Source organism: Passer montanus, unplaced genomic scaffold (assembly GCF_014805655.1).
Source record: "Passer montanus isolate IOZ18808 unplaced genomic scaffold, ASM1480565v1 scaffold18, whole genome shotgun sequence".
Lineage (NCBI taxonomy): Eukaryota > Metazoa > Chordata > Aves > Passeriformes > Passeridae > Passer > Passer montanus.
In genome coordinates this window covers 6,781,154-6,800,364 of record NW_024365381.1, presented here as the reverse complement: position 1 = coordinate 6,800,364, position 19,211 = coordinate 6,781,154, and the positions used below count along the sequence as shown (strand labels likewise).

Below are 19,211 nucleotides of genomic sequence, written 5' to 3'. Positions count from 1 at the left end.
CGGCCCGNGCCGTCAGCTGTTCGCGGCGCGCCCGCCGGCGCCGGCCGCAGTTTGGCGGCGCGGAGGCTGCAGCGGCGGCGGCGGCTCCTCCCGGGACGCCCCGTCCCCGAGGGACGCCCGTCCCGCTTCTCGGTGAGTGCCCGGAAAGCGCCTTCGCCACTGGGGGCCGGCCTCTCTGTGCCAGGTTGCCGTTGAGGGCGGTGCCGAGGCCGGGCGCGATCGTGACAGGGAAGGGGGTTCGCCTCGGGGCAGCCCCGGCCCGGCCGGTCCTGCCCGGAGTCCCGGGCCCGCTGGGGAGCGGGAAGAAACAGGGAGGGTGCGGGCGAGGAATGAGCTCGGTGGGCGCTGAGAAAGCAGCTGATTCGCTGATGTAGGCGATGGCTGATTCCACAGCCAGCGTGCCCCTCCCGGGCCGCCCCTCCGAGCTCGGGAGTCTCGTCCCACGGCGCTGCCCGGAGAAGTCGCGTTAAACCCCTTGGCGGGGGGCACATCTGCGGGGCTAGAGTCCGGGCGGGGAAGAGTTAAGGGCGGCCAGCGGTGGCGAGGCGAGGCCGGCCAGCTTTGTTTTGGGACGCTGGCACGCACGTGTGCGCTGAGCCCTCCCTCCGCTCCCGGCGCGCCGCCTGTCAGCGCGGGCGCGCGGCTGCCCCGGCCCGCCGCTGTCGCCGCTGCCTTCTGCAAGGAAGTGCCGTGGGTAGCACACGGCACCGGAGACGCGGGAGCTGCCCGGGCAAAGACCTAGCCCGAGCTGTGCGGTGTCTGTGGCTCCCAGCGTGAGCTGCGTTTGGAGGTTGTCGAAGGAATTCCAGTGAGATGTAGGACGAGCTGCCCTTCGCGCTGCCTCGGCATTCCGTGAAAAGCTCTGAAAAAGGGTCGGACCGTATTGCAGGAGGTCGAGTTAAACTTCTTGCTCTTTAAACTCTCTTTTGTTTGGGGTTTGCTTTGTGCCTTTGCTGCACTTTCCTTGAGGAATGCCCGTGTCCCAGTGAAGCTGACAGATGAGATCTGGCAAACTTTCCTGCAAAGACAAAATACATTCCCACCTGCCTCTCTGTCAGGTGACTGATCCAGCAGAAGAGCTGGCAAGGAAATCATCCATGCCTGCCTCTTGGGGCTCATAACTCCTTTCAGTGTGCTACTTTAAGCCGTGGATGAGAATGTTATGAGTGCTCTGCCACTGTTGTCATCCAGCAGAGCTGCATCCAGCTGTGGAGCTGGTACCTGTTCTGCTCTGCAGAAGCTTCTTTGGGAGTTGTGGCTCAGTTGAGTGAACTGCTGAGATGCGGCAACTTAAACAGACATAGTGCCCCCTGCACTATGTCAGTCAGAGCCCTGCAGAAACAGTTCTTGCACTGGTCCTGTTGTCTCTAGTGTGCTGGTGTCCAGAGTACTGCTCACCTGGGGGGAGATGGGAGCACCAAGGGCAGTGCTGAACACATCCTTATAAAATTATTATTAATGTCTCCTTCAGGCCTGAAATTCCTCTTGCTAGTCTTCCATTCTGTTAAATGCTTCGCAAACCAGAGCAAAGGAAGAGACATGAAGAGTTGAATTTCACTGCCTTGTTTGGAACTGGGTGGAAATCCTGGAGATGGATCTCTTAGGAGTCTGTCTTCCAATTGGGTTAGATGCACAGGTAACAGTAAAGGGACTTGTGGCATTTTTGGTAATACTGCTAATTGCTTTATGTTTGCAAAGAGCTCTGAAATAGTGATGTAGGGTTCATGGGGTTTTTTTCCCTCTACCATCTTTGTTCAGCTTTGTGCTGTAACAGAGCTCAGGAGTGTTTACTGTGGCAACTACAGAAACCCTGCTTTAAACACTGACACCAGCCATGTTTTTCTTTAGTGGTAGGATGAACCACTGCACTAACAGTGCATGTAGGCTTGAGGGTAAGAGGGATAAGGAAGTGACTACATTGCCAAGTTTGGGACATGTCTTAAGTTGAGCTGAGGGGAGAAATGAGAAGTTGAAAGGAAAGCTGGCCCTCATAGGGAGAAGTAATGGAGAGCTTCACTGAAGTGGCTTTGACAACTCTTATGTTTTGCAACCACTGGGGTTTCTTAAAAATCTGGCCTTGCAGCCTTATGATTACAAGGTTTTCTTCAAGCCTATTTCTTATTGATTACAAGCTTTTTTTCAACAATAAGAAATAGGTGGGAAAAAGTGAATGGGATATACCATAAAGTTCAAGTATAGCAGGCCAAAACAAAGCAGACCCCAAAGAAGCTGACTGGCCATGGGGCTATTAGAAGAATTTGGGTTGCTTTTTAAAACGTCTTTTCTGTTTCTGTGTGCTGAGGTTGGGGGTTGGCTTTCTACTTGTGAGCCAGCAAGTAGAATGTGGAATTGGAGCTGTGGACTTATACATGTGTGAACTTTGTCTCTCTCTGGCCCAGCACCTGAGGACTTTCTGCAAAGCCTTCACCTTCACCACAGGTCACTCACCTCTCCTGTCCATGCAGATGGGCAGCACTGGGAAGTGGGGAAGAGGGAAGGTTTGGTAAAATCGGTTGTGTTTTATTGTTGGAGCAGAAGATATTCTCTCCTGGACAACTTTCTTGCTGTGTCTTAGCTGTTTCCTCACATGTCCCTTTATTGCAGGAGCAATGGATCGCCCCAACTACCTGGAAGAGGACTATTCTAGCCTGGATGGGCTGGACGATGACGTGTTTCACTCTGATGACTTTGGACTTGCAGGTCAGCCTGGTGAGATGACTGCAACTGGCTTTTTCACACAGAACCAGTCCTACAGCTGCCTTCTGGGGAGGTTTCAACTATTCCCCCTCACACACTGCTGTGGTCCCGGTATCAGGCATCCTGAGCAGCAGGACAAGGCAACTCAAACACTCAGCCCATCCTCTTCCAGTCAGGATGTTATGTTGCCTTGTGGAGTCACTGAAGAGCCACGGAGACTCTTCTATGGTAAGAGCACTCCAGTGTCACTAGCTTTGCAGCAAAGAAACTGTCCCTTTAGCTTCCCCAATCAAGCGAAGTCTCTTTCATTAGGGCGTTTTATTAAAGGACTGAAATTATTTTGCTTTAGTCCTACTCCCTCAAGAAAGACAAGAAACTTGTATTTTCTTACCATTGCTTGTCTACTGCAGGAACCAGACACTTGCTCATTGCTTCTGCTTGTCTTTGATATTTCTTTTCTCTCTCTTTGGTTTTATTCTATCACATTTGATCTTACTGCTAGATGTCTAAACGTTCACCGTACTTCATATCTTACAATTTGCCTACATTTTTAACTACCAGTGGTCTGTCTCATCCACGTAGGAAGTGGAAACTCCTAGAAGTTTTCAGTGAAGAGAAGAAGATGCAAAAAGTTACAGCTTTTAGGCTCTTCACTGGAGTTAAAGTTGCTGAATAAGTAGCATGTCCATCTGGTATTTTACTAGTAACTGATGGGTCACCACTCAGCTTTGTGTATCCAATTCAGCTTTAATTCAAATCACTAAAATCACTAAATTACAGAAAAATAAGAAAAGACTGACACAAAGATACTTCTACCTTTGAGGGGAGACAACTTGAGGCAGAGATCCTGTAAAACTGCAAAACTGTCCTTAAAAAAAATCCCAAGCCACAGCATTTGGCTGAGCTGTAAGCAAGCAAAATTAAATAAATTTTAAGATCCTGCCACTCATTTGACTATGGGAATCAACACAATGCTCTGTTTAATGAATATAAGTTTATTTGAAAGCTGGGCAAATCTTTTACTGCACTGTGTTACAGTATACAGTCATTGTTTGGCCTTCAGGAACTAGACTTGAAAAGTCAAAAATGTAGGACTATGTACAGCTCTTTCCTCCACAAAGTGTACTCAGCAGAAAAGATAATCTTTGCACTGAGAGAACGACACTTCTGCTCTGTTTTGTAGGGAGTGCTGGTTACCGTTTACATGTCCCTCCAGCTGGCTTTGTGTTGGATCCGCACCTCCAGGAGGAAGCTCGGGAAGGTCAGCGGGAAGCACGAGCTGAGGTGCAGATTGCACGGAAGTTGCAGTGCATCGCCGACCAGTTCCACCGGCTCCACATGCAGAGGGTAGGGTGTCTCTGGAGGGGAAACTGGGGGTTTACCTGTCCAAGAGTGCTACTCTGAAGACTGGCTCCAGCCATCAGCTAAGTGAACTGTTGTTTAAGACAGCATACTGCCAACAGTGATAAAATGGCAGGAGTATCCTGATGGATTTTGCTTATGCTAGATTGCTTGCTCTTCCTAAAGACTGGCAGGTGGAGGGAAGAGAATATGAGGGAATATGAATATAAGCATTTACTGCCCAGGAAGGGAGCTCTTCTGTCTTAGATGTTGCTATTCCAGCTCTTCCTGTTCATCAGCAGTGGGGTTTGAGGCTTTTCCCAGGGATCTTCCTCTTGCTTTCTATTACAGCTTTTACTCTTCTCCATTCTCCTCGCCACCAGCACCTTCTCTTCTGTGGAACATGTAGCCATCAGTGGCTTATGTCAGATCCTTGTCTTGGAGATAACAAGCCTGGGTCTGTTCTAACGCTTCTTGTTGTCTAATGGTAGTTCTATGTAATGTTGTAAAGAATATTTAGATCATACTAGACTTGCTAGCAGCTACTAGTAAGACAGTCATAGCTAGTGTCTCAGACTTGTGACTAACTTCCTCACCACAAAATACACCTGTAAGATGCTATCAGGTCTGAAAAACACACTCCAGATTCTTGGTTTCTTAAAAAAAAAAACAAAAACAAAAAAAACTCGAAAAAAAAACAAACCCAACAACAACAAACAAAAAAAAACCCCACCAAACCAAAACCCAAACACTGCTGTTCAAAGAAACAAAATAACCATTACCCCCAGAACCCTCGATTCTTTCTTCCTTGCTCTCCTTCCCCTTTGAGTAGAGATAAAATGGAAATCTCAGCCCATACAGAGATGGTCAGAGGTGGCAGAAGCTTGGCAGTTCACAGCAGTTTGCCACTTCTATGCAAGCCCAACAAGGAGGGTGTGCATCTGCTTGTATATGAAGAAATTTTGATGACTTCAGACAGGGACAGAAAGTTTATCCTAGTCCAAGTGAGTTTGTCCTCTGTTAACTGTGGGATGGTTTGCAGCCCTTCTCAAAGGTAAGTGAGGGACTCTGTCCGGGTCAGAGAGTGTGGCTTGTGGCTGGGCAAAGGCTTGGTCCCCTCTGTGTCACCTGAGAGATGAGGAAATTCTGGGACTCCTGCATCATCCTAATAAGTGGATGATTAAAGAAGGAAAAGGAAGATTAGCCTGTAGAAATGTAGATGGGGCTATGAATGTCATTTAGCGAACTGCAGGAATAAAGAGCTACCACGAGATTTTTAACGTGTTGTTTGTGGTTGAATGGGGTTTTCCCCGGTGGCGCCTTTTCGCCAGCGTTAGCTGCAGGCCCCGCTCTCTCGCCAGGCTGTCTCACAGCAAAGGGAAGGTTTAACCAACTTGGCAGAGGAGCCCTGCACTGAACTGGTGGAACTGGTTGTAACTTGACCCCTTTCATCTGGGGGGAGTGTCCCTATCTGATGCCCGTGCTTTGGAAAGGCGTCCGGGAGCGCCCACCCGCCCCGGCCCCACTAGGGCGGGCGGGGTCGGGCTGCCGGTGCCCGGCCGCGGCTCCCGGTGCCGGCCCGGCCGCGCAGCCCCGGCCGGCGGCCAGCCCGGCGTGTGGAGCCGTAGTAAACAAAGGCGTCCGGCTGTGCTGGGCGGCGCGGCCCGGCCCGGCCCCCGGGGCCCGCCAGAGGAGGGGCTCCGCGCTCTTTGTTTGAACTGGAACAGCAACAAGTTGTAAAGGGGACAGGAGCGGGGGGCCTTCAGCCATTTAAATTTGAAAACAAAACGGGGAAAAAAATACCAAAACCAACTAGAAAACTTAACCCGAGGACAGAGTAGTTCAGCCAGTGGTTATCCACAGCCTGACCCTGGGATAGGCCTTGGCATTTGGATCTGCTAAGGGATTCTTTCTTGTTTGTCAGGGAAACTGAGTATCGAGCCACCTATTGGTGTCCAAAGCACTGATCCCTGTGGAGTGTTTTGTTGTCATGCCCACTCCCTTCCCTCCCAGTCCTGCATGGAGGATTTCCTTTGGCTTTTGGCATGAATCCCTCTGGAGAACCCCCTGTCCTATGTGCAGTGACTGCCCAGCCCGTTGCTGAAGGAGCAGGCGGTCTGCCCTGGAGACACGTGAGCAGTTCACAATGTGCTGTGGTTTGGAAGGGGCAGTCTCTGAGGCATGGAAAACTGGGCTGTCGTTTATCTTGCTGTAAAACTAACCCCTGATTTGAAAACCCCATTTCAGCTTGTCTCAAACATTTGGTCAAAACCAACTTTCCAGAGTGGTGTCTTGAATCAGATTTAGAATACCACAAAGTTAGTCACACCAGTGTGGTCTTGTGAAGTCCTGAGAGGGAGAGCAAGCTTGGTTTTCAACAAGCTGTGCCTGTTTTCAGAGCCTAAAAAACATTTATCTGTGAACCTGTGAAAAGAAAATGTGTGTGCCCTTCCAGTGGAAGTTAGGAAAGGCTTTTAGCACTGGAATGGTGCATCCAGCTAGCTCAAGAGCTGCCTTCTCATGGCTCTTGACTTCTGTGAGACTCTCCAGCAGTTCAGGTATGGCCCCCATTCTGCTGCTGCAGCAGCAAGGCTGTGTTGACACAAAGGCTGCTGGTTAATGTACATCCCTGGCTGAGAGAGAAACTGAGCAAGCAATTGCTGCTGAGGCTGACATCACTGAGTTGTCATTGGACTCTGCTGCATGCATGGTCTAACCCCATCCTACACTTGGAGCCCTGGAGAGTCACTGTTATCTCTTCTCTGGGTTTCTGGAGCTAAATGGTATTTATTCTGTGGTTCTTGGCTATACAAAAGATTTTTGGGTATGCATCTAGTAAGAATAAGAAAATTGGCTGCACCTATGCTTGCTTTTTGGCATGAAAATCACTTTCAGAGTTTCATTTCCTATTAATATGTTAAACAGAAAACAGTAATTTAAAACCTGGCTATTTCATCCTTAGAACAGTGCTAGAGCAATAACACAACATTCCCTAGAACTCCATGTCTTTCATCTACTTAAGATGCTGAATTTCTTGTAAGAAGACTTGAGCAACACTCTGTGTTCCTAAATAGCAGAGCCTGCTACAGGTTGATCTAGATTGCAAGGGCTCTGCAGAATGACATGTGAGGCCCATCTATGTTTTCTTGAGTTCTTTACTGTCTCTTACTTGATTGAGGCTGTGTAGCTTCTAGCAAACTTTCCCTGTTTTATTTTTTTCACCCTGCCCCTGGAGAGCAAAGGTAGAGGCAAGTATGCTTTCTGCAAGAGAAGCCAGTACCTGCCACCTCCTCCTTGGTTTGAAGCAAGTGTGTCTTTGCTATGGAATTGGTGAGCTGCTGCTGTAGCTCAGCCTGTGGCTGAGGTTATGGAGAACAGAGCTTCTGAGCGTATGGGACCTGTGGGTTGGTTGGCTGAGATGTGCTTCCCACACCCCACATGTCCAGGCTGTGGCAACAAGTGCTTGGGCTCTGCTTCAGGTCCTGAGTGCACTTGGGTTTCCTTGCCTGTGAGGAATGGAGAGTGTATTTCATGACATGAGGGGTTGTTAAATGGGATGTGAGTACACAACAGGAATGGCGGCGGCAGCAAAGCCACCCCAGAGGAGCAGGGGGTTATCCAGGGGTGGAATGGATGACACTGTATATCAGGATCACACCCCTTCAGTTTGACGGGCTCCAATGAGGCACTGGAACTCTATAGCTTTTTCCAAATAAAATTACTCTTTTAAAGCAGGCTGCAGCTTTGAGGGGACTGCTTTTATCGTATTTCTTCTTCATGGAGATAAGATCACTTCACAGGGGATAAAATTGTCTCTTTAAGAGCCAAGGAGTGGTAGCCTTGAACAGTTCTGGGCTCAGGTCCAAGCAGAGCCACTGACTTGCTGTATGACCTCAGACAAGTCTCTTGACCTCCTTGTGCTTCAGTCAACCCATCTGGAAAGCTCAGTTTAAAAAAAGCTGAGCCTCAATGAGAACCAGATGCTGAATCAGAACTGAGCTTTCTTGAGTAAATAAGTGCATTACAAACAACAACAAAGTCCCTTTCCAACACATCAGGAATCCTGCAGTTGATTTAGATATGCTGACCATGCTCAAAAATCCTCTGTGGATCTAGCTGTAGAAAACTTTGTTTCTCTAAATTCCCCAGTTGGTTCAGCAAGTAAGTTTTATCATCACTGCAACAGGGTTCAGCAGCCCATGGAACACAAATCCCTGCATCCACACTGGCTGTGGGCAGACAGCTAGGCATGTACCTGTTTGCCTCAAGCTAATGACACTGAAAATGTCCAGAAGGAAATGTTATTTTCCTTTGAAAGTGAAACGTGTTATGTTTTGCATACTTCTTCCTGTCTGTCTCTCATAAGAGTTATCAAGGCCTCCTCTGAGACACTTCTACTTATGCAACAGGGAGCCTGCATCGCTTGTCGGAAACTTATTGGCACGAGAGAATGGGTACATGGTACTACAGGAGCATCATTTATCTCAAACTCCAACAGGCTTTTTTCACTATTAAGGACATTCAGGGCACTTTTAACAGTTGCTTTTTTTACACTGGCATTGTTTGAAGGAATTTGTTCTTTATGATGACCTTATATTTTAGTAAAAATGTTCAGGAAAGCTTCCTAATAATAATGCAGAGATTCAGACTGTCCTAGCTAAGCCTGTAGCACCAGTAGCTCCACACTTCACTTGTACCTGCAGTCTCTTTAAGACCTGGGGTACGTGTTTTCGTTCATTTGTTTCTTGAGTAGGTCAGTGCGTTTCAGGATCTTCCCTGCTGGCTGGTCCTTGCTGCTGCTGTGCACAGCAGTGGGTCACCTCTTCAGCTCTGCTTTCTGTGTGCTGCCCACTGGTGCGGGACTCAAATCTCCAGCTGAGGATGCACAAACATGGTGAGGGAGAGAACTCCTGAAGTGAGCGAGCCCAGTTTAAAGGATGGGGGGTAGGGTGGGTGTGAGTTTGGGAAGACTGAGATGTAAAACAAAGTTCCTTCAGGGCTATGGAACTGGAATCCTAGGCTTGAGGAAAGGAAGGGGCCATCCTTATGGTCAGTGGAGTCATAAATTTGATATAAGTATGTGGAGACAGTTTTTTTTTGCTTAATATTATTAGATTACTTTTTCCCCCTTTTTGTTTTGACAAATGACAATGAAGGAAGAGGTGGGCTTGGAAGTGTACCTTCCCCATGCATGCAAATAACACAACAACTTGCTGCCACTTGCCTAGCACTTGTTTTGACATCCTGCTGCCCATGGAGCTGATTACTTGACATGCAGGTTAACAGAAATGTGCTGGACCATTTCACAACTACTCTGAAATTGTATTCTTTGGTATGTTAAGAAAGATACTGAGAACAAGAACGTAATTATGCCACTGTATAGATTCATGTTTCTACCATATCTTGAATGTTATATGAAGTGCTGGTTTTCTTCATGATGCAGCAGAACTGGAAAAGGTTCAGAGAAGGGCAGGACGAACGATAGAACTTCCATATGAAAAAATGGGCTAAGGACTGCTAAGTCTAAAAAAAGATACAAACCAAGAGGGAAGCAATATTAAACAGAAATCAAAAGTGACATGAAGGAGATGAATAGACTAATTTCTCCCAGTACAAGAACTAGGCAAAATCAAGTCAAACTAGTGGGAGCCAGCTCAAAGTAAATGAGGTCATTTTTCATGCAACAGGTGAAAGCAGTGGAGCTCCTTGTCAAGGCATATTGTGCATCCTAGTGCTTTATCTGGGTTCAAGGGGAATTGAGACAAGTTTATGGCCATTGAAGCAGACATTAAATAAACAGAAACCAGATCTGACTCAGGAAATCCTAAGCTCAAACTAGTTAGATGCTGAAAGAGAGTACTAGTGGAAGCTATTGCATGTACTTGCCCTTAGCTTTTCCTCAGGCAGCCATGTAAGGCTGCTGCTGGAGGCTGAGCTATACGAACTCTTGATGGAAGTCACATGTAATCATTGTATATCAGTTTAATAAGACCCACAAAACTTCTACATCATCCTAATCTAGCCTCTTCTATGCTTTCAGCTGACAAAAGATTTAAATATATTGCATGTGTGTTCCTGTTATTACGTGCTAAAATAGGGGATAATGTTAAAAAGCAGTACTTCCTGCCTAGCTCTGGTAGAGAAAGTGAGCAGAGGATAAGGGAGCTGGTGGCAGGAGAGCCGTGCAAGCTCTGTGCAACTGTGTGCCATGAATCCTGCTGGACACGGGACTGTCTTGAGGCAGTGGGGCCACAACCTCAAAAGACCAAGATTGCCCAGAATAAAGAGCACAAACCAGTTCTTTGAGACAGTGCACGTGAATCATTCTGCAGTATTTCTAACGTCAGTGTTCAGTGCTGCTGTCTCCCCTGTACAACCCCTTCAGTCTCTGCAGGTTCTTCTGGATTTCCTCAGCTCTTGCAGCACTGTGACAGTAGTAACATGCTTTCTGCTTGTAGCAATATGACAGCTGAGAAATTATTTTTCAATTAAGAAATAATTGTGGTAATGCCCCACTTATTTTTTATTGTGGGAGAGTACAAAATGCAGGTTATAACTTGACTGAGATCATACAAGGATTGCTGATAGGAACCTAGTTGTTGTGCCTCCAGTCCTCCACCTAGGTTGGTTGATCTTATTAAGATAGTGCCATCTTTGAGGGGGATGATGAGATGTTTGGACTGATTATTTACGGTGAGGAGTGTACATGTTTGTATTTTACTCAATTAAATTTTACGGTGGAAAGGCAGGAAAGCAAGTGCCCAAATGCAGAGTTCTCTTTTGTTTCAAGCCACTGAGGAGGAATGTCCTGCCAGCCTTTATAGTCTCCGTTTGGATGTTGGTTTTTTTGTTTGTTTGTTTGTTTGTTTCTCCTCAGTAGCCGCCTCGCCAATTGAAAAGGAATTCTTCCGAGGACCGGACCACGGCAGAAAAAAATAGCGAACCAAAAACAAGCAGTGAGGCAACTCCTATTAACCCCAGTTAGGTTTTCCGTGATGGGAGCCAGCCCCGAGGGCGTGCTGGCAGTGGGGCTGGAGCCCCCGAGGGCCAGCGGGGCCGGCCGGCGGGCGAGGAGCGGCGGGCGGTGCGTGCGAGGGCCCGGCCGGGCCGTGTTTGCGCTCGGCGGCTGTGTTTATATCGCGGGCTAAATTTAGCCTCTGACTCATCGGCGCTGCTGACGAGAGCTGCGCTGCCCGCAGGCCCCAGCCCTGCACCTGCCCTCCCGCCGCCTCCCCGCGCAGCCGGGCGGCCCCGCGCCCACCCCTTCCCCCCGCGCCAGGATATTTTTCCTGTAAAAAGTTTTAAAGTGTTATTTTAAGCAAACCCCGAGGCAGACTTTAATCACTAGGGGGGGTCTCCGCAGCAGTGAGCAGGTTTGGGAGCACCTCCCTTCTGCTGGCGAAGGAATGGATGCCAAACACAGGTCAGCGGGTCCCGCGGCCGGCACAGGGCAGGCGATGAACACCGGGAGCTGTGGAACAGCCCTGCCCTGTCACACGCAGGTTCAGTCAATAAACCCTTAAAAAAGTCAAAAACTCCTGCAGCTGCCGGCTGTGGCTGGGCGGTGTGGAGTGTCCTCTCCGGGGTATCTCTTCCAGCACTCTCACACACACACCCCCATATCCAGAGCATGGGGGTGAGCCGTGCCAGACCCCGGGCCGCTGGTACAGAGTGGTATCAGGCACAGTTCTGTGGAAATGTGGGATCTTTATTTACTGCATTTGTGGAAAATAAGCCAGCGTGCCCCTCGGGATGGGGAAGGAGGGGAAGGCCGAGGGCCTGGGAACGCGGTGGCCGGTGGTTGCCCTTCCCAGGTTGCCGTCAGCTGGCTGTTGCCATGGCGGCTGTCTGCTTCCCCTTCCTGCCGCGCTGGAGAGGAAGGCGCGAGCGGCTGCGTGTTTGTTTTTAAACGCCGAGAAGCTGAGAAAGGGCTCACCTGCGCAGCTGCGCCGGCAGCAGGTTTGGGGCAACAGCCGTCGCTGTTTGCTGCTCAGAACCAGCGCCTCAGCCCATGTCCTGTCCTGTGCGTGGGCTGGGCAGCCCATACATGGGTTTTGGGTTACCCTGCACCCTGCGTCCTTCCAGCTGGTGCGTGGGCTGGGCAGCCCATACATGGGTTTTGGAGGGGCCCTGCACCCTGCGTCCTTCCAGCTTTGCCCTGTACTGTCTATCCTCTCTCCATAATTACACGTTGCAAAGTCTGATGGAGGCTTGTGAGAAAGGAAGCAATACTTGAGGTGATGCCTCCTTTTACTACAAGTTGAGTCCCATGTAAGTCATTGCAAGAGACAGAAGGATGGAGTTTCCCGAGGTAGAGCTCTCATCCTCTTTATTGTGTTACTATGAGAAACCATGTGGCTGAGCTCCTCTTTCATTTTTTTCCTCTGTTACTGCCTCCTTTTTTTCCTCTGCTGGTTCTACACATGCATTATACTTTGGTCATTAGGAATCACAGCTGGAAAGATTTGTATTTGACTTCCAATGGCCTGCATTTCTCTCTCCAGTAGGGGACACCTTCTGAAACCTCTGTTGCCTTGGGGACTGTGACTTTCTAGTCTTTCTAAGCTAAAGCATATTTTGTGGTAGCACAATATGCCTCCAGCCACCTGGCAGCCAAAACAGCCTTCAGCGATGAGTCAGCAGCTGCTCCCAGTGTGCAAGTATTTTTGTATTCAGTGAATAAATACAATCCCAACAACTTGTTGCTAATACTTGTATTAGTCATTAAAGGAAGAATAATGTTTTTATGTACACATATGCCATTATTCTTCTTTTGCTCTCACAGCACCATTTACAGCCATATTAATCCTTCTAGTTAAACTGGGATAGAATATGACCCTTAATTGTCTGGAAGCTAGGAAGCAAAGTCAGAATCTGCCCATGAGATCAAGCGGGTAGATGGAGTGTATCAGACAGACACACATACAACATGTGTGCATATGACAAGCATATTTACTTTTTTAAACAGGGATGTTAATGGCATGTGTATATCAAGTGTAAAAATGAGTCTTATTAATCTGTTAAACATGTATGCTCCTGGATTCAAGCAGCTGTGTCAAAAGGACAGCATTTTCTTTGAAGTGCATCACCTGTCCTGATCTTCCCTTTGATCACCCTGTGCAAGGGCTTGGTAGGAGTACAAAAGGTTTCGACGTCTGGGGTGCTATTTGCCAGATATGTATCTGTATGCTTACAGTGTGAAACATGTATTAGGAATTAATTATGGGCAAGGACTAAGTGTCGGGTCAGTCGTGTTCCTCTTTCATTTGTTTCCAGTAAAAGTCTTGCTTTTTTTTTTGTGTGTGTTTGTTTACAAGTAGTCTGGCTTTTGGTTCAGCACAGTTCATGGAAGAGGCTTCACTAATGTACTGTTGCAGAGAACACTTTTCCTGTAAAATGGCCTTTTCTTGTGACTCATTGAAGCATTCATGCTTACGTTTCAGACAGTCTCTTAAGGATATCCCCTTTAAAAAGCAGCAGCTGCAATAGGAAACGGTTTTATGTGTTTCCAACTTTGTGTTGACTTACTGTATTCACAAGTCTACTCTTCTTTAATTACAGTTAGTGTAGAGGGCAAAAGGGGCTTCTTTCCTTCTTGGGAAGGAAGCCTCAAAAGGGTCATTTTGTTGCTCCCACATGGAGGTGGCAAAGTGTTCATCCCTGGTATTTTTGTGCAGTAGTGACTCTGAGGATTGAGTTATTTTGATAAAGGGCAAATCAGCCTTGTGAAGCTTAGGGAAATGATACACCACTGTCACAATAGTTATGAATCTTAGAAAAATGTCACAAAACATATCACATTAAAAAAAATATATATATGTATGCCAATTTCATGGAATCACTCTTCTGGGTTTTCTGTCCATCCTGAAAGCTAAATTATTGCACACCAAAAACTCCTCAGTCTTGAAATCTTTAAGAATTTTGGTCTTGGCTGAAGCATATCTGGGGGAAAAGACACGGAAACTTGTGAAAAGGGCATTTTTTTGTTATTTCCATAAATTGTTTACTGCAAATAATATTTGCCATTCCGTTCTGTGGCTCTTGTCCCATGCTGAATTAGTACCACAGAAAGCAGATCAACCCAGAAGTGAAGCTATAGCTCCAAACCCCATTAGCTGAGCTTGCTGCTGAAGCACTTAGTCCCAGCTTGCTCCTCTTCACAGGTCATCATTTTTCTGTTGTCCTGGAACAAGCATCAGCCTGAGTACACCATGCCATGGATCAGATAGTTTAGGATGATCTGTTAAACACGAAGGGCAACTTCTTTATCAGATTAGTTCTGGCCTTGGTCATTTGCTGCTCTAGTTCACTTTCCAGCACTGCTATGGAGACAGGACATCGTGAGTGAGCTGCTCCAGTATGTGGGCCAGTGAAAGTGTGTGTGGGACCACATCACCATGGAAGAAAATGCTGGCTGAATACAGACCTAGGGAAATACAAGCAAGCCCTAGGTCTAGGAATAAAACCTGGAAAGCTGCCCTCAAAGTAGTGCTCTATTTTTTACTTCAAAACAAAATGGTGTCAACATTCTTAAAAAAGTTATGTGAGATGTTGTGCTTCTTATAAGCAAGGAAAACCAAGAGTAAAATATTTCCTATTCTGCTCTTGCATGGAAATCTCCTTAAGTGTATTAGGCAAATACAGGAAACAATTTTAATTGGAAAAGGACAAAAATGCTGTACCAAAAAGTGACTTCAAGAGGCAGTGAAATAAACACAGTAGAATATAAAGTAAATGCATATTACTTTTTCTCAGTATTAGTCTAATCACATCCCACTGATTCTCTTGCAGGCCTGTAAACCATCATAAAGAACAGTTCTAAAACTCTATTTACCAGATAAAACCTAAACTTAATACCTTCCTCAAAAAGTACCCCCTTAAAAAAAAAAAAGGCATATGAGCTCAGTCTCGGTCCTTCCACTGTTTTTTTCAGAACATGGCCTCTTTTACCTATCACTGGAAAGAACAGGTAATCCTTTTCTCCCCAGGTGAGGTATAAAACTTGAGGAGCCAGAATAATTAGAAATCTGTTATTGTATGAGGTGCACAAAGCAGCTTCCTGCATGAAGGAGGACATCAACATGGGGGTTCTTACATGTGTTTATGCTCCCAACAGTGTGAAATAGTAAAACTGTACATGCCAAATCAGGACTCCTCTTGTGTGCCCACAAATTAACCCACTTTATAAAAATTCCATGAGAGTTTCCATTAGGGAGGGTCCACCAATGAAGCTGAGATGTATTTCAAGCTTAGGATTTCTGTGCCAAGTTTTAAACATCCTTTTGCCTTTCCCTTACTAGATCTCTATAAGACAAGTTTTTACCCTCTTGGCTGCCAATAGAATAAAATAATCTAACAAAGCAGATTTCTTCAGAGCATCTGCAATATGTTTGTCCACTATGTTCTCCTAGCATAGTTCCTTGCTTGTGGAAGCTGCAGATGACCACTTTGTTCTTGCATGCCACTTCATTGAGGTCTTACTCAAAGAACTCTGTTTAAGGAATCTGCCTGAGCTGTAATAGCTTGCTAAAAACGTGGTATCTAGATGTCACAGGGACGTTGTGGTTCCCTGTGCAATTTGAGCAGTTTTAGGAGTATGGCTGTATGGAGGAGGGTGCTAAGTATCACCGGAGTTTGATGAGGAAGGACAAACCTGGTCAAACTGAGATTCGAGTAAAAAATCAAAAACTTTGCTTTTGCTTTTTCAGACCAAATTAGTGGTTTTTAACCCAGTCCTACAGAACACTTTATAAAAGATTGTTTTCACCTGTAAACCTAGCAATGCCTGTGCAATCAGTAAGGACTGAACCCAGGACTAGTTACTTTGAAATAAATAATAAAAGGCTCTAGAGCCACTGCTTACAGGTTATGCTACAAACACAGTGCTCTTGAAATGTGTGGTGGGATCTGTGTGAACTTTTCCAAATCCATTTCTTCTTATTATTAAGTCTTGAGGGCAGGAATAATGGCCCATTGCTAAGATGCAAGATGAACACAGGTTTTTCTGGAAGCATGTTTTGTGTGTGCTTGTGATTCAAATGGCACAGATCTACTCACACTGAAATACAAACATAATTTAATGGCTATCTGGAAGGGCTTTGAAGAGCTGTCTGTTGACACATCTCCCATACACCAACTCCAGTTGCAACTCTCTTATTTGTGATTATGTAAAAAATGCCTTGCAACTGTGTTGTTCTGCCCTGTTGGGCTAATCTGAGTTGAAACATCTTGTTCATATAATGTGCTTCAGTGCTCTTTTATGAACTCCTGTGTACTGAAGCAAAGTTGTGGGAAGCCAATCTTCTGTTTCCTTGTCTGCTGGGGATTGGGGAGGGGGGTAGGGGGCGGAGATTTGGGCTGGTTTGTTTTGTTTTCCAGAAATGATCATGCCTGCTTAGCAAATATGGAATTCTGGATGAGAAAATGAAGACTGACTTCTAATAGAGAGTTGGTTATTGAGGTGAAATAGTATCCTAGACTGGGCAATGTAAGGAGAAACCCACCTGTTTGTATGAGATGCCATTAAAGTGCAGGAAGGTGGGGGTATAATCGGAGCCACTTTTGCAGGGGTGATTACATATAACAAAAGGAGGAACAGCGTCCTTGTCCCAAAGCTGTATTATGTAGTCTGGTGTCCCCCTGAAACTCAACTCCCATGTTTCTTCCTTGACAATGGGACCTGAAATAACCTCTTGGTTTTGGTTTTTTGTGTGTTTTCAAGTATGTTCTTGCTTAAGGTTTAATTGGCTCCAGTCAGTAGGAAAGGGCTCCAAGGCTGATTATTTATGGCTTACTGTCAAAAGTGGCTATAAAAAGGGCAGTATTATCTTGGAGATGCTGGGAAGGAAAATGTGGTGGGGGGAGGGTGGGGGAGTGTGTGTGTGCACGAATGTGTTTTCTTGTACTAGATGAAATCAGAGTTTTGCTGTCTCAGCAGTGTGGTTTAAATTGAAGATTAACCCTTTGACCTTCACGGTGTCAAATCACTTACAGATGGATCACCAGTTATATTTTTTCTTTTTTTTACTTTCGGGGTGAAGGGGGGCTTTTTTTTTTTTTTAAAAAAAAAGGTTGTTTGTTCATGCAGCTGGGGCTTTTGAAAGGCTCAGAAGCCAATCTGATTAAAAACAGCACTTGGCTAAACTCTGCGAAATCCTACAAGCAAAAAAAAAAGTTTAATCCTCTTGTGCACAATGCATAAAGGGTCTGCTCTTTTCTTTTTGTAATGTTAGAGCTACAATTATTTCTGGAGAACTTATCATTTCCCTCTCTCCCCTCATCCCTTGCTGCACCCCCTTGTTATGCTGATGGGATTAAAGTGTCTGCTCTTGAAAAGTGTAACTGAGTTGTTATTGGAAAAGAGAAGTGGTATGTTGCAATTTTAGAAATATAAATAACCTTGCTTTAACTGTTCTTCTCTACAGCATCAGCAGAACAGAAATCAAGTGTGGTGGCAGCTCTTTCTCTTCCTACACAACTTGGCCTTAAACACGGAGGTGAACAGGAACCACACTGGGCAGAGGTGAGCTTCGCCCGCCTGTTTCAGGCCACATCCAGTCTGCAGGGAGCACTGAACAAACACTGGTTCGGGGGCGAGACATTGCACACCGCCGGCCGGATGTGAGGACTCTGACTTTCTGATCCTCGTCTTCAAGTTTGGGTGTTTTTACGGACTCTTCTTTGCTGCTGCCTGCCTCGCGAGGCGGGGAGCTCTTGTCCAACACTGTTGAAGGAAAGCCAGAATGTGGGTGTGTTTGGTAAAGCTTGCTGCTGGCTCCCCGCACCGGTGACCTCTGTGCAAGGGAGGCAGGTATTAGACTGAAGGCTTCCTCTGCCCTGGGTAGTAGTGGATGGTAGAGTGCAGGAGTGTCATTTTGGCTGCTAGTTGAAAGTGATGCCTGGGATTGATGACTAAACATACTTGGGGTATCTTTTAGAGCAGAGATGCTCAATTCCTCCACATTTTTAGCAAAGAAAAGCATTCAAGTATCTTGAATAGATAGGTTGATAGGTTCCATCAAGTTACTTGTTTTATTCATTGGTTACTGTTCATTTCATTGCACCCTGTGTGAGAGAAAACCACAAAGAAATCTGACCTCTTCAGCCATTCCATTGGGCACCACTTGCAGCTCTCTCACAAGAAGTTGTTCTTTTTCATTGCCATCAATTAAAAAAAAATAAATCAGTAGAAGGGTCTGAAAAAGAAACCTCCTTGGGGGTGCTGGTGGCTATTAGCTTCTGCCACTGCCTGCCTTCAGTTCAGTGTTCTCAGTGCCCATGAGCCAGCAGGAAGCCAGAATTCATGGAATATGGCACAAGTGTCATCCTTCTACAATGCTAATGTATATGTTTTTAGTAGTTTTATGATGGATGTTTATTTTATTTTGGTTTTCTTTTCTCTTACTACATAATGTGGTTGGTCACGAAGGTTTAGATCCCAGGCATCTGATAATTTTGCTTCAGGATTTGACAGGGAAATTAATTAGCATCTAGTCTGATATGTACACTGTACAAGCAGTCTGTCCATTACTCTAGTGTGTAGTGTTTGGAGGCTGCTGTAAGCATATACTGACTAGCAGCAGTAATGTTATTTCAAGGGAGATCTTCTGTCAGTTTGTATGCACTCAGAAGTTTGTCCATATGGCTGACACTATTGGACCAGCACAGGGAAACTACCCTACCAAAAGGAAGTAGCCTTAAATATTGATGGCAGCTTCTCTGTAGCCTTAAATATACTTAGTTCACAGACCCAGTGACAGCTAGGGTAAAACATGAACAGAGAAGCAATACAGACCTTATTATTTTTTTCTGAAAATTTCCATATTGCCACTGCACCTTTTTGTAGGTCTCAAATGATACAACCAGGTTGAGGAAGAGCTGTCCAGAGAATTGTTCTTCAGTTGTGTTAGAAATGTCCAGCTCCAGGTGTTGAGAAATTCTTCTGCTCTTGATCCACTCTGAAAAATATTCATTACTGTACGGAAGAGTCGTTTACTTGCACATATGCTTTCCTTCTCCACTCCTCTTTGCATATTTGTCTCTAATTCCTGCTTTCTCTGGTATTTGTGTAATCTCATCGTTGCACTGTAGTGTCTGGTAACAGTTTGCTGTACAGAGTTAAATTTGGACCTTCTTGCTTTCTCTCAGCCCCATTCTCTTTTTCATCCAGCCTC

General features: G+C 46.1%; 1 protein-coding gene across 5 annotated transcripts; it reads left to right on the top strand.

The window, feature by feature from the left end:
- Positions 1-8: 8 nt before the first annotated feature.
- On the top strand, positions 9-18,000 carry BMF (Bcl2 modifying factor). 5 transcript variants are annotated; one of them, XM_039705384.1, is made up of 5 exons: positions 9-132; positions 1,472-1,636; positions 2,701-2,925; positions 3,881-4,044; positions 17,463-18,000. In XM_039705384.1, the coding sequence occupies exons 3-5, from the start codon at positions 2,715-2,717 to the stop codon at positions 17,562-17,564; spliced, it is 477 nt and encodes a 158-aa protein (XP_039561318.1). In that variant the 5' UTR covers positions 9-132; positions 1,472-1,636; positions 2,701-2,714; the 3' UTR covers positions 17,565-18,000. The 5 variants fall into 5 exon arrangements, with proteins under 5 accessions (XP_039561318.1, XP_039561319.1, XP_039561316.1 ...); XM_039705385.1 differs by lacking the exon at positions 2,701-2,925 and adding an exon at positions 2,605-2,700; XM_039705382.1 differs by having other exon boundaries at positions 2,605-2,925.
- Positions 18,001-19,211: the final 1,211 nt, after the last annotated feature.

Coding starts and splice junctions, on each gene's coding strand:
- BMF (XM_039705382.1), top strand. CDS start 2,610: ATGGATCGCCCCAACTACCTGGAAGAGGACTATTCTAGCCTGGATGGG. Junction 2,926..3,880: donor GCCACGGAGACTCTTCTATG/GTAAGAGCACTC, acceptor TCTGTTTTGTAG/GGAGTGCTGGTTACCGTTTA. Junction 4,045..17,462: donor ACCGGCTCCACATGCAGAGG/GTAGGGTGTCTC, acceptor TCTTCTCTACAG/CATCAGCAGAACAGAAATCA.